At 43.4% G+C, this 15,011-nt stretch overlaps 1 protein-coding gene across 3 annotated transcripts in view; it reads left to right on the top strand.

Moving 5' to 3' along the window:
* CLPB (caseinolytic mitochondrial matrix peptidase chaperone subunit B) overlaps positions 1-15,011 on the top strand; it is a 201,286-nt gene that overhangs the window by 170,085 nt on the left and 16,190 nt on the right. For all 3 annotated transcript variants that reach the window (XM_044668108.1, XM_044668109.1, XM_044668110.1), the window contains 2 exons: positions 5,163-5,240; positions 9,363-9,418. In XM_044668108.1, the coding sequence (XP_044524043.1) occupies positions 5,163-5,240; positions 9,363-9,418 (134 nt within the window). The remainder of the gene's footprint in view (positions 1-5,162; positions 5,241-9,362; positions 9,419-15,011) is intronic.

Here is a 15,011-nt window from a genome sequence, read left to right as displayed (position 1 = left end):
AAGTAGGAAGCTTTTTTCCTTACATGTTTCTTAACTTAAAAAAATCCTCTGAGGTCCAATGTTCACCACCAATCTCATCTCCTTTGTGAATATTAATGGCCCTGATATTGTTCTTCTTCCCTGGCTTCCATCTTTTCTTCTCCTCTGGCAGTTAGTCACTTATTGAGTAATTTCATAAGAGGCACATAAGTAGAATGGCAAAATTTTCTTAAATAAATAAATAAGTGTCAAGACCAAAAGAATTTATACAGACCCTGAAGATCTGTAGAGATCCAGTAGAAAGAAAGATCCATATGGGCTAGAGGTCTTGGAAAAAATTCAGGTAGCATAATATTTGAGCTTGACCCTAGTTAGGACAGAGAAGATGAAAGAACTCCCCAGTGGAAGAAAGAAGATGAGTGAAGGCAGAAATGATCTTGGCACGTTTAAGCAAGAGATCAGCCTAACTGCTCACCACCTTTTCCAGTTCTTCCTTCTCAACTAGACTAGAAGGAACATTGCTTCATCTTTTCTCACAGTACCCAAGTATTATGTGAATACCAGGGGTTTGTCTAGTGACTTACTAAGACAGTGAATGACTGGCAAAACAGAATATTGTTCTCAGAGATCAAGTACAGCACTCCCCCAAACAAGAATCCCCAAGAAATACTCATTCCTCCCCCAACAAGAATCCTTGGAATACTGCACACAAAAGCCTATGAAAGCAGGAAACCAAGCTACCCTTATGTCCTTAGGGAGTTTGAAAGGCTTCAGCTAGACCACGGGCTCTATAAGCAAAAGCTTACAGAGGAAAGAACTGCCTTAAAATAGTCATTCAAAAGGCTTCTAAGGGGAGGACACGCTAAACCTCTTAACTTATTCCAAAAAAACAGAACCAAGAATAGAGACTGGAAATTACAAAGAAACCGTTTTTAACTCTGTGCTAGGAAAAACTTGGTAACAGAACTGTCCCAGAGTGCAATGACTGTTCCCTAGTGAGTTCCCCAGCTACTTGACACTGTGGATAGAGTGCCAGGTCTAGAGTCAGGAAGACTTGAATTCATATCTGGTCTCATACACTTACTAGCTATGTGGGCAAATCACTTAACACTGTTTGCCTCAATTTCATCATCTGTAAAATGTGCTAGACCCCAATATCTTTGCCCAAAAAACCCAAATGGGGTCATAGTGAGTTGGACATGACTGAACAAGTTCCTTTACTGCCGGTCTTTAAACTGAAGTTAGTCTGCACTTGTCAGGAATGTTATAGAGGCAAAGGATAACCTAGATGCCATCCTCAGTAGTACCTTTCAACTCTTAGACTGTGAGATTGATTATACAAAATGGGTCACAGAGGTGACTGGTGTAAAGCATACCCTATATTTCCTCTGCCTCCATAGCCAGAGCCCCTAGGTCTCCCTAAAGCTTTGGTCTTGGGTTTGAGAAGGCTTCTCTCCCAAAGAAGTCATGTCACATGCATTCCAGCTAGCCCTCCTGAGGTGTCTTGAGTTTCCTAGCCTTCTCCCTAGTTACTAGGCCATGCCATACCTTTCCCTATCTCCCAGTCCGTCTTTCCCGTTACTGTTTTTCATTCTGTCAGCCTCTATCCACCCACCTATTTTTCTCCTCAGACCTCATTAGAAGTACCCCAGTTGTAATTGCTTAAAGGTTGACATTTCACCGGTTTTACACTGGGCCCCAAACAAACCATACTCTCAGATTTAGTGGCATTGACTGCTCAGTGAGTTCTGTATAGAATTTTAAAAAGCTCTTTCAGAGGCATAGCATTAGGGAGGAAGAACAGTAGACCCAAGCAGAGTATGAACCCTTGACTCCTATAATGTCCTTGACATAGGCAGTCAGGGCTGTTCTCTCTGAAAGAGCCATAACCTGGCAATCTGTGCCTTGGAGGAGGAACCTTAGAGATCATCTAGTCCAAGGCATTTATGTGTCAGGTAAGGAAATTGAGACCTTATCCAAGAACTCATAGCAAGCTAGGCTCTGGGTTCTTCCCACTGCAACACACCCTAATCTATGCCTGCTGACAACCTCTGTCCACCTGAGGGCCAGCACAGCTAAATAGGAAAAGAATAGAGTATAGGCCACCAGAAGATTATTTTGACCTCAGCAGCCTCTAAGCCATCTGCTAAAACAGGGGTGTAGTGGTCATGGTGCAGCCACCCAGATAATGAAACTATGGGCCCTTAAAGTATTGAAAGATTACTTTTACATGTTTAAGAGCTATAGAAACAAAGGAAGGAGACAAACATTTAAGTGGCTACTATGTACAAGGCATTGTGCTAAGTACTCTACAAATATTTTTTTCATTTGAACCTCACAATTATCCTGGGAGGCAGGTACTATTATTCCCATTTTACAGTTGAGGAAACTGAGGCAGGCATAGGCTGAGTGATAGCTACTAAGTGTTAGGGGCTAAATTTGCACTTGGGTCTTCATGACTCTGGACCATGTTCTTGTCAGCTGTGCCACCTAGCTGTCATACTTCATATTCTAGCCTTATTGCAGCTAAGGACAACCAAAACCTTCCGGTCTTTTTCACATGAGTAGTTGTCTAATTCCTTGTAATATATATATATGTTTATCATTATTATTATTATCTCCGGCTGTGTGTAAGTAGCCATGGTAGGCACTAAAAGACTGTGTATGTAAAAACTAGTCAAGGGAATAAACACAAAGGTAAAGACACAGTTGCCCACCTGAATGATATTAATTTTTTTACTCACATATACATTGATTATTCATTGCCCATCATTTTTTCTAGTTATTTCTTGTGTAGGAATCTGGTATCTCTCAACTCTTTTCTCCTCCAAGCTAGGCCAGGACCTAGGAGGTGCGTAGTGCAGATTTGATAATTGTGTGGTTTGCTGTAATCCAAACCCAGTGAGCATCATTTATTGACTCCCCTGACCCCAAACCCCATGCTTCCCTTTCATTGGTGAACTTTTGGTCATGTTTGTGTTTCCAAGGGCCAGAAACTAGAAGAGGTATAGGGAGACTGGCAATCATCTCACAGGAAGATTGCTTGAAGGATCATGAGCTATTTATCCTGTAGAATAGGAAATGTAGGGAAACATGCTTACTCTCTCCTAGGATTAGAAGGGTACATCTAGAACAATACCTTCATTCCCAGATGCCAGATTTTCTGTAACAACCAACATTCAGATTTGCTTCGAGTTCTCCCATAAGGTAGGACCATCTATCCTACCTTTGGATAGCTCTAATTCTATTTTTCCTTTCTGCTCCTTGAACCCATTAATTAATCCTAGATATGTCCTTTGGGACCAAAAAGAACAAAGCCAATCTCTTTTTGATATGTCAGCCTGTGAAAGGCATCAAGAACATTTCTTTCCCTTCTTTAAGCTAAACATCCTCATTTTCTTCCACTGATCTTCAGAGTAAGACTAGAGTGGAAGACAGGCCAAGAATGGTGATAGAAAAGAGAAGACTTAGGCCAGGAATCAAAATGGAAGAAATACTAGCCTTATGCTGCTACAAACAGCATAACTAGGGCCAATGGAAAGAAGTAACAGAGAAGCAAATTTCAGCCCAATTTAAAGGGAAATTTACTAATCATTAGAGCTGTTTCAGAGCAGAACTTATTACTTCATGAGATTCTGAGTCCCCCAACTCTGAAGGACCAAATAAAAAAATATGTAAAACCCTTTGAACACAGGTTACATGTTCAATACAGTTTAGGTCAAATGCTCCAGATTCTGATTGATCTGCCACATGTCCACAATGTGAACTTAAGCTGAGCCCATCATTCTCAGAGTTTTCATGTCCTCATCTATAAATCAGTGGGGTGAAATAGATCAGGAATCATTAACCTTTTTTTATTTCATGGACCCCTTTGACATTCTAAGGAATCTTATAAACCCCTTCTCAGAATATCTAAAAATGCAAATAGTAAAATTCATAGGATTTCAAAGGAAGCCAGTTATATTGAAATTAAGAGGTGTAATTTTTTTTACCTTTTCAAGTTTATAGACTCCCTGAAATATAGCCAGAACCCCAGGTTAAGACCCCCTGGGCTAGGTGATCCAAGGTCTCTGACATTTTGTGATCCTGTCAAGATTGCTGTAGAAGAAATTCCTATCTTTGGAAAAAGACTTGATTAGTTAACCTTTTTTTATTTTTAAACCCTTCCCTTCCATTTTAGAATCAATCCTGTGTATTGGTTCCGAGACAGAAGAGCGGTAAGGGCTAGGCAATGGGGGTTAAGTGACTTACTCAAGGTCACATAGCTATGAAGTATCTGAGGGCAGATTTGAACCCAGGACCTCCCATCTCTAGGCCAGGCTCTCAATCCACTGAGCCACCTAACTCCCCATAGATAAACTTTTAAGGTCCCTTCCAATCCTGAGATTCTGTGACTTTCCTAAGGACCACGAATAAAAAAAGGCTGTCAGTGCTACCCTAAACACTATTGGTGGTTTCCCTGTTCCAACATCCATATCTCCCCTCCATTCTCCTCCCTTCTTGTCTAAGAAAGAACAAAACCACCCTGCCATACCTATATCTTCCTCCACTATGCCTGCTTGGCTTCTTGTCTGCCCTGGCCCAGGGTTCAATTTTCATTCTCCTATCTTGCCAAAGAGACGGTGTCCCATAGTGGAAAAAGAATGTGGACTTAAATCCCAATTCTGCTCCTTATTGTCTAGGTGACCTTAGACAAAATATTTCTCCTCTCTTGGCCTCAGTTCCCCCAGCTTTAAAGTGAAGGATTGTACTAGACAATCTCAATCTTATGAGCCTATGAATTTCTCACAAAGGATATGGGTGACGAACATGAGCTGTCAAGCTCCTCGAATTCTCCCTTGTGCCCCCGTGAATTGTTCCTGCCCCTCCCAACCTCCCCTTATCCTCTGCCTTCATTCACCATCCACCCGCCTTTCAGTTTCCCTGGCAACGTTGAGTGCTCATCCTGGAAAACTTTATCCGAAATCTGCTCTGGGCAGCTTTCCAAATCCATGCTAACCTGATTAGGTGTCTCTGGGGGCCTTGCTGGCTAATCAAATTAGGCAGCACTAATGGTAGCGAGGACTTTGAGTGGGCACGGAACAGTAAAACATATTGTATACTTAGTGATAATCATCCCGGCTTCTGTGTCATTGATTTATCTGCCTCCCTGCTTACCCCCTTTTCTCTGTGTTTGGCTGCAGCAATCCGGAGGAAGGAGAATGGCTGGTACGATGAGGAACACCCACTTGTCTTCCTTTTCTTGGGATCATCAGGGATAGGTAAACCAAGCCAAAGATGGAAGACAGAGCCTGCAGGGGTGGGAAAGAGGGGAAAGGGCAGCCTGCTTTTGACTGGAACAGCTACGGCCACATACACACCCAGCCCGAAAGATTTTACAAGGCCTGTCTCCTGCCCTGAGGTGGAGTTGAGGTTGGAGGGGAAAGGGAAGTATAGGATCCAGCTCCAAAATGATCAGGATCAAATTGATCCAATTTAGCCCACATCAACCGAGTGCCTGCCTTGTAGAGAGCACAGTGCTCAGGTAATAGGAGAAATAAAAAGTTTAGGTAAGACACATGTCCTGCCCTCATAGGGCTCACAGTCTAAACAACGAGCAATACTGAGAGCTACTCTGAGAGCCAGGTCCCAGGCTAACCTGTAAGCTGAAGATCACCCACTAAGTTGTAGATGGATTTCAGCCTGAGCTGGTGGAAAGAATGCTCACAATCATAAAATCACAAATCCTAAGCATTGGAGGGCACTGAGAAAGAGGAGGAGAGAGAGAGAAAGTGGGAGGGAAGGAATGAGGGGGAGAGAGAACAAGTGAGAGAGCGAGAACATGAGAAGGGAAGATATTCTGGGCCTCATGGAGTTTGTCATAAAGCATAGAGAGCTTAAGACCCCAACATAGATAACAAAAATCTTCAGTGTTACATGTTCAGGTTTTCAGGGACACAGACCTTTGGAAGTTTTAATTTTAAGATTTAAGATCAGGGAATACTTCCTAGAGGAGGTAGCATTTGAACTGGGTATTTCAACAAATAAAGAGGAAGGGAGGACATCCTGAGCATCAGGAACCTGGTGAGGGATTAAGAACAGGAAAATCCAGGTCATGTTTAGAAGACAATCATCCAGTTTGGCCAGGATAAGAATTTTGTGGAAAGGAAAGTCCAAGAGGAACATTTTAACCCCATGCTCAGACAGCAATGGGGCAGACTTTTAGCCAAAACTGATTTCCAGATATGTGTGTATTCCATGGAAGGCTCCATGTTCCTGCCTCCAGTTCCCCCTTGATAATTTGCAGACCCCAATCTGGCCAGCTCTCAATTATCCATCTGGAGACTGGCTGCTCTGGAGATCATTTGCAGCTGCCATGTCAGTCTCCAGGCCATCTCTTCTGCTCCCACAGCCACCCTCCAATTCTTTTAGGATTAGCACAAAGAACACCTGAAGAAATCAGAGAGAGAGACCCAGTGATACCCATTGCTAAGTATATAGGAGGAAGGTGCTCTGGCCATTCTTACTGGATTCAGTGCAGTGGAAAACAGCCTGTGGCCAGTACATTATCTGTTGTATGGATTGATGGATAACTCAGCTCTTTTCCTTTGACTGAAAGACTGAGAAGCTGCCTGTAGGCTATTTCAGACCTGAGTCCCTGCTCTGCCTCTCTGGGCCTGGTGTGACAGGTAGCCTGGCTGAGTCGCTGACAGGAGAAAAGGAGATTCATAGTATCTTCAGCTCCATACAGACCCACACTATCACAGGAAAAATTAGAGCCATATGGTTTAGATGTCCATTAAGGCTTCCTCAACATAGACCTAGAGGCCACGAATGCCCCCAGAGAAGAACCCCTATCTTCACATTTTATGCCTCTGAGAGGAAACAGAAAAGTGATTTGCAGGACTACTCGGCCCTTATCACCTACTTTTGGTGAGGGATTAGATGTGTTTTCACACTGACCATGTCAGGGTCAAAGCTGCTGCTTTCAGTGCCCTTTGTCCTGCCAGTCCCCCAAATACCAGGCAGTCCTCCCCAAGAAGCAGGCCTTTCTCATCCTCTTCTTAAGAAAATCTAGAGTCAGAGAATGAGACAAGATGTCAGGAGGGACCTGGGGTTGAATCTTGCCTCTGCTATTTGCCAGTTAGCTTATAAGACTGTGAGCAAAGTGCTTAGCTGATCTGAGCCTCAGTTTCCTTATTTGCAAAATGAGAACTTATTCAGGATTTTTATGAAATTCAAATGAAATGGTGTATATGAAGTGCTCTGTAACCTTTAAAAAACTAGACAGTGTCAGTTATTACTATCATCATTTGCCTTTCTTATCCTTCAAATCCCCCTTGCTCCAAGAAGCCCTCTCTTATCCCCCCAGACCACATTGATTACCCATAGCACATTACTGGCCCTCCCAGGCATTTTCATATTTGATCCTCTTCAAGCAGACTGCGTTCTGCGGTCAGACTATGTTCCATATCCAAAGCCAGACTGTGCGCCCCCTGCAGACTGAGGCAATGCTTCAGGGTGAGGTTCAGCTTTGGCCTCTCCCATCCAAAATGTCCCTTGGCTCTAAGGATCCAAACTGTGAAAGTGAAGTCAACTGTGAAGGTCTTGGTGGTCCGGCCACATTCTTCCCACTCTTAGTCAAGGCTCCTGTCAGTGAGCCCTGTGGAAGCCAATCCCTGTACCACTGAGTCCCCAGGCTTGACATAACCCAGAAGGCGAAAGGACAGTGTGAGAGGTAGAGCCCTGAGCCTAGAGGTAGGGAGCCTTGCTTTCAAGTCTGGGTTCTCCAGCTGACTTGCTATGGAACTTAGAGCAAATTCCTTCTCCTCTCTGAACCCCATTTTCTATAACCTCTAAAATAAGAGTTTTAGACTAGATAGTCTTTAAGGTCTCTCCAGGTTCTGTTATTTTTATTCCAATATTCCCCTCTTATTTAGGAAGTATCAATAATAAAAGAACGGCTAGAAGAATTGAGATCTGAAGCACTTTAGAATCTCTTCCCTTAGCAGATATCAACTCAGTTATCTGCTCATGACATCTCTATGTAGTGAATTATCTGTGATATAGTTCTTAAGCATAAGCTGGTCTCCACACCTGCCAGTCCAGTGTGCTGGCTAGCAATGTATTATTCAGGATAGACAGTCATGTTGATTTAGCAGAGAAAATCTGCGTCAGGAAGGAAAGTTGCGTCCTAGTTGGACTCCCAAGCCAGACACAAAGGACCCCACTGCTTTCCATTAGTACAGATAACTGAGACCTGACTATATATCCTTACCTAACCTAGAAACTGGGATCTCCTGTAATTAACCACCAAGGAGTAATACCAGATCCTCTTGGGATGGGAGTGGGGGGGGTCATCATATTTCTTAGTAATGGTGGCATAATTTCATTCATTACAGCTTCAGGATTTACTGACAAACACCAGATCCTAAGATTGGGGAAGGAGAAAGGAAAGAGAGACTTGGGCCCTTCCCTAAGGGAGTTCACAGTCTGGGAAAAGCAAGGCTCAAAACACCATTGGATATGAGGAAGGATAGTTCTGATTTAGTGCCCTGTAGGAATGTAGAGAAGGCAAAATGGGAAGTTAGTAAGGGGGTCTTCCTGGAGCAGGTAGGACTTAAAGGATTAGGGAAAGCCTGGATTCTAAAGGAAGAAATCCAGGCTGCTGCTAGGGTCTGAATATGACTCCTGTATGGGATGGGGCACAGGCAGCAAGCCACAGGCCATTACTGCTCTTTCGCCCCAATCCCCAGTCTGGATCACCTTAATTCAGGCTCTCAGGCTTCTTGCCTAGACAGTGTAATGCCTCCCAACTGGTCCTTGCCTCCAGTCTCTCCCTTCTCCAGTTTATCCACATACCAGCCAGAATAATCTTTCTCATGCAGAGATCTAGCTATATCACTCCCCTGCTCAGAAACCTTCTGTAACTCCCTATCTCCTATAGGAAAAAATACATTATTTAGCCCACCATTAAAGGTCCTCCCCAGTCTGATCCTAATCCATCTTTTTAGCCTTATTTCACAATGTTAGCTCTCCCATGCTATAGTTAAACTTGGTTATCACATCCATATCCAAATATCTCCACTTACTGTTGCCATCTCAGCAGGCATATCTTGTCTCCCCTATCTGCCTTTTGAACCTCCTTCCCCACCCTCACTCTCAAGGGCATCTCTTAACCCACACTCTGGATGTACTTCCTCTGTGCCTTTATGGCCTAACTAGGGCTACAGTCCCTTATATTACTTTGAGTCTTCTCCCCTCCTGCTCAATGGTAAGGAGGGATCCATAGTCATCTTTCTATCCTTAGCAATAAGTGTAGATAGAGCCTTTAGAACTAAGAAGTGAGAGTTAATGGAAAAGAAATGACTTCTTTCCTTCCTCTCCTCTCCTCTCTCCACCAGGGAAAACGGAGCTGGCCAAACAGACAGCCAAGTACATGCACAAGGATGGCAAGAAGGTAAGAGGCCAAGCCCCTTGAGGGAAGGACCAAAGAGCCTGACTGCCCTTTGGTTAGGTTAATGTGTCCTTGGCTCATTGCCTCTGCAGGCAGTAGGAATGATAGAAAGATCTCTGGAGGAGGCGTCTCGGGCCCCCTGGGTTTCTGGTACTACTTCACCCATTGAGCTTGCTATTTATTTAGCCTTGAACAAATTATTCAGCCTCTCTCAGTTTTTGTTTTCTGTATAGCCATTTGTTTAGGATATCCTATGTAAATATGTAAAGGTTATACCTGAGGGAAGCCATGCCCCCCCCCTCCAACCCTCTAATTTTATGATTCCTCACCTATAAAAATGGGGAGCATAGTCACTGCCCTGCTGACCTCCAGAGACATCTGATCAAATGAGGATCAAATGAGATACTAAATGGGAAAGTGTCACTAAGCAACAGATCCTGAGAAAGGATCCAGGGGTCTGAGGGAACTGCAAGTTCAGTGTATCAGCCTTGGGGCATAGTAGCCCAACAAGCAAACACAGTGTTAGGCTGCATTTGGATGCTATATAATGTCCAGAAAGAGGGAGATGATAGAGTCCTGCTATCCTCTACTTGTCATACTGAGGCAGCAGCTTCATGCCCAGTTTTGGGTGCCAAATTTAGGAAGGACATTGTTAGTAGTCATCAGGTCCAAAGAACCTCATCCAGAGGGGTGAGAAAACTGGAGAGGGATTCACACAAGGGGCAATTGAAAGAACTGGGGATGAAGAACCCAGTATCTGGGTTCAGGTATCTAAATGACTGTCATGTAGAAGATTTAGATTAGATTTGTTCTGTTTGGCCCCAAAACACAGAAGTGGAAGCGATGGGTAAAAATTAGAGAGGCCTTGTATCTCCTGTCCTTCCTTCATCCAAAGTAGACAATTTAATATTCTCCAAATTATTTCCATCCATTTCCATCTCCAAGTCTTTGCACATTCTTTTCTTTCTGCCTCTCTCCCTTCCCTCCTTTTCTTACCCTGTCTATCCTTCCAGGTCCATTTCAGATGCCATCACTTCCATGAAACCTTCCCAGATCCCTAAGCTGGAAGTAATTTCTCCCTCTACTGGCCCAGAAAAAGCCATGTTCTGCCCTGGCAAGAATTAGGGCTTCTCCATTTTTGTCTCCCCAGTTGGGATAATAAATTCTTCATCATATGAGGTATTTAGGCTTTGACTGATTGGCCATTTGTTGAGGGGATTTCAGTTCAGATAGAATTTGGTCTTAATGGCTTCTTGAGGTCCCTTAAAACTCCAAAATTCTGCTAATTCTATAACTCAAACATGAGGCCCTACACATAGATAGTTCTCAGAAAAAGTTTTTATGATTTGACTTTCCAGTCTGACAGGAAATGTTTTCATCCAGAGAAGTCACATCAGGGAGGTGGTCATTAGGATTCTCTTGGGAATGTTTCCATCATAGTAACCAAACTGACCCCAACAGTCTTTTCTGTAGCTATTCCAAGCCTCCTCTAATACTCCTCTCTAGCTAACATTGACCTGAAGAATGCTTGGGGACTCGGTGTCCCCACCTTAATCCACGTGGAGCCTCTGGTTGAGGATGTGAGCTATTGCTTAGGATCCTGGCCTCCAAGTGATACCAGGATACTTGCCTTTCTACTTTGTAAGAATGATTTAATTTCACATTGGTCAATGTATTAAGTGGAGGCTGGCTGACCAATTGTTTATTTTTTTGTTGTTGTTTTGGCTCACTTTGTACTTATATCCTCAATATTTTTTACCCTTTTTTTAATACAGAAAATTTTTTTTCTCCCACCATCATCCTCCCTCACTCCAACTCCCAAACCCCCCACCACATTGAAAAAGAAAGAAAGACAAAATCTTTGTTCAAAACAAATATGCCATAGTCAGACAAAACATTTCTCTCATTGGTCACATCCAAAATATGTCTCCATCTGCCCCCTCAATCCAACACCTCTCTCTCAGGAGGTAGGCAGTGATTGTGGTTCATCATTGGTCCTCTGCCATCATGGATGGTCAGTGTTGGTCAGAATTCTTATGTCTTTTAAAATTGTTTGTCATTTCTCTGTCGTTGTTAATGAATAAATTGTTTCCCTCGTTCTGCTTACTTTGCTCTGCATCAGTTCATACAAGTCCTCTCAGGTTTCTCTAAAACCATCCCCTTCAGCATTTCTTACAGCACTCCATTACATTCTTCTGCTATAATTTATTCAACCATTTTAGACTCTAGTTCTTTGCCACCACAAAAATTTGTGCTTCTTTTTTTTTTTATTTTTTTAAATTCTTGCCTTCTGTCTTAGTGTCAATTCTAAGGCTATATATGTCAATTCTGTAGGCTAGGTAATCAGAGTAAAATGCCTTGCCCAGAGTCATCACACACCTAGGAATTGTCTGAGGTCATATTTGAACTTAGGATCTCCCAACTCCAGATCCACTGTGCTATCTGCTACCTCAAAAAGAGCTTCTTATAAATATTTTTGTATATATGGGTTCCTTTTTTTTTCCTTTGATATGTTTGGGATAGAAACTTGGTCATATTATAGCCAAGTCAAAGAATATACACAATTGCCTTTGGGGACATGTTCCAAACTGCTTTCCAAGTCAGCAAACATTTACTAAGTGCCTACCATGTGCATATCACTGTGTTTAACTAAGCTAGGAATATAACAAAAGATAAAAGAGAGCTCTCAGAAAACTTATAATGAGGGCAACAAAATGAAAACAATTATGTATAAACAAGCTATAGACAAAATAAATTAGAGATAATCTCAGAGAGAAGGCAGGGTGATTGGGCCATTTCACAGCTCCACCAACAGGGCATTTGACTGACCTCTTGTGAGGGAGGTTGTAGTGGACAGTCCTCTTTCAGTACAGATTGAATTAGATCTCATTCACAGCCTAGCACACCTGTATCAAGCTCTTGAACCTACTTTTCAAATAAATAGTAACCCACATTATTACAGTACTTAAAGATTTACAGAGTATTTTCCTAACATCTTTGTGAGGTGGATAACACAAATATTACAGATGAGCAAACTGGTTAAAGAAGTGAAGCCACTTAAACCTTGGCCTCCTGCCTCAAGTCCAACATTCTTTCTACTCACTTTTCCTCATTGTCTTCAGCCATCCCAGTTCAGGTTCCACACATGCTTCTGTGACCACAGCACCTCATGCACCTCATACCCAGTGGCCCCTAAAGATGAGCGGCCCAGAGCATTGACCCCTCAGGGCCCAGGGCCCCACCCTGCCATTCTGCCAGTCCCCTTTCTCAGAGAGGAGCTAAGCCAAGGACAGAATCCCACTCCCAGCACCCTTTCTTCTCTCTTTCTCTCTACCCCCCACAATCTCCAGCTCTCCAGTTCTCCCCACCTCAGCATATCCCAGAGTAGACCACGTGGCAGCAGGCACTATGTGTCATGTTAATATGATAGTCTGCACAGATAGCTTGCTGAAAGACAATTAATCAGGTTGGCAGCAATTCCAACAATTAGCACTCGGGAAAGGGTCATAAACTAGGCAGACTATTAGGGGAGATGCAGTTAGAGGCAGGAACCAACTGATTAGGAATGAAGGATTCTTGGTCGTTTCATTTTAATACTGTCAGAAAGGTTAATATTTAATTACAAATTATAATCTTATCTGGTCTGTCTTCATACGTCTTCATACATGCAGTACCGGGAATCAAAATAGCTACAGATTTGCTGACACAGAGCAGAGTTTGTTAAAAGGCTGATGGGAAAAGAAATTTTCCCTATTAGAATGTTTCTGGAGGCAGCAGGAATCATGCCCTCATTGGATGTCATGGAAGAGGGTCCAAATGCTTCCCTTTAGAGCATGCCTCCTCCAGAGAATAATCATAATATGCACAGTGCACAGTCTTGTCAAGTAGGCCAGGTATATTGGGTTAGCTCCATTTTACAGATAGGGAAACTGAGGCAGAGAGAGAAGTCGTTCCGTTTAGGTCACGTGACTGTGGCTATATCCATGACAACCCTAGCTGGAATCCAGGCCTAGGGACTTGTAACCCTGTGTGTATCTTTATCAAGGGCCACTTTAAACCCCCACAGCACAATGGTCCCCATTTCATAGTGTTGTCTAGAGGGACAAGAAGTCTAGCAGAGCTGGCCGTGGTTTACTATGATTTCTTTTTAAAATCCTCAGCACTGCTTTTCTTTTTGAGGAGAAGCAAGGGTGTTGAAGCACCTGGATTCCAGTCCTGATTCTGCTATTATTAACTATGTGACTCAGGGCCTCAATTTGCTCATCTGTAAAGTGAGTCATTGGGACTAGATGATCTCTTTGGTCCTTTCCCACTCTGAATACTGAGGACTCCTCTGAATGTAACACTTGAGGTTTCTAGCACAGGCTCAGGACACTCTGCTGCCCCTCTGCTTGGCAGAGGCCAGGAGATCGCCAGGCCTGGAGTCACAAAGATCTGGACTGAGCCCTGCCTGGCTAGACATTTACCAGACAAGGGACTCCACTGCCTTTTGCCTCTGTTTCCTTATATGTAAAATGAGATTATTAATAACACCTGCCCCTTCCTAAGTTGTAGTACCTGGCATATAGTAGATGCTTAATAAAAAAAAAATTTTGATGGATTGATCTATGTAAAGTGCTTTGCCAACCTTAAATGCACACTATAAATGCTAGCTATTAGTAGAGGCGGCATACACCTGTCTCCTAAGTGACTTCCTCTCCTTTGGTGGAAAGAGCCCTGGGCTAGAGGTCAAAAGAACCTCAGCTGGCCTCACAGACTTCCTAACTGGGTGATCCTGGACAAGTCACTTAATCCCCATTGCCTAGCTTATCTATACTTAGTAATGATTTTAAGACAGAAGGTAAGGGTTTTAAAAAAAAAGAGCCTTAACTCCAATGCCAGCTTTCCCACTTATTCCAGTGTGACCTTGGCCAGGCACTTTCTGCTCTCTGGGACTTGATTTTCTCTTCGCAAAAATGGAGAAAACTTATGGCTAGCCAACATTAAGGGGAGGTTATATCTCCCCTCACTTCTGTGACTCTTTAGTTCTCTGTAATACTTCTACCAAGTGGTCGAGAGGCCCACTACTGAAGTGGGAAGACTGAGGCAGTTATCCTAATATCAGTGCTTATGTGCAGGAGGCCCTCTCCCATGTGTGGGGTGCCTCTGTGCCGCCTCTCTGAGGCGTCGTGGCTGAGAGTGAATGTTCTTCTCCAAGAGAATAAACCTCACCAGGGCATTGTCCAGCTGGAGCAGGTCCAGTAGAGAGGGAAACCAGATGAGTCTGGAGGCCCAGTCAGGTGCCGGTCTGTGGGAGGCGCTGGGGCTATTTAGCCTGGAGAACCACAGCCAAGCATCGAGGGGCTGCCTCTGGAAGAAGGCACACGAGGAGCAGTTGAAGGACATCCACTATGAGAAAAATGATCGTAAGTTCCTTATTTATGGAGGTTTTAAAAAGAGGCTAAATGACCGCTTGTTGAAACGAGATAGAAGGCAGAAGCTGAAGCAGATGCCCTCAGGTTCTTTTATAGCTATGAGAGTCTATGGTTCTCTATAAGGCCATCAGAAAGACAGGATTAAAATCCAAGTCTTTATATGAACTGATGCAAAGTGAAGC

The sequence above is a fragment of the Gracilinanus agilis genome, chromosome 3 (genome assembly GCF_016433145.1).
Source record: "Gracilinanus agilis isolate LMUSP501 chromosome 3, AgileGrace, whole genome shotgun sequence".
Lineage (NCBI taxonomy): Eukaryota > Metazoa > Chordata > Mammalia > Didelphimorphia > Didelphidae > Gracilinanus > Gracilinanus agilis.
Note: the sequence above shows the minus strand (reverse complement) of the source record. Positions and strands in the feature narration are given on the sequence as shown.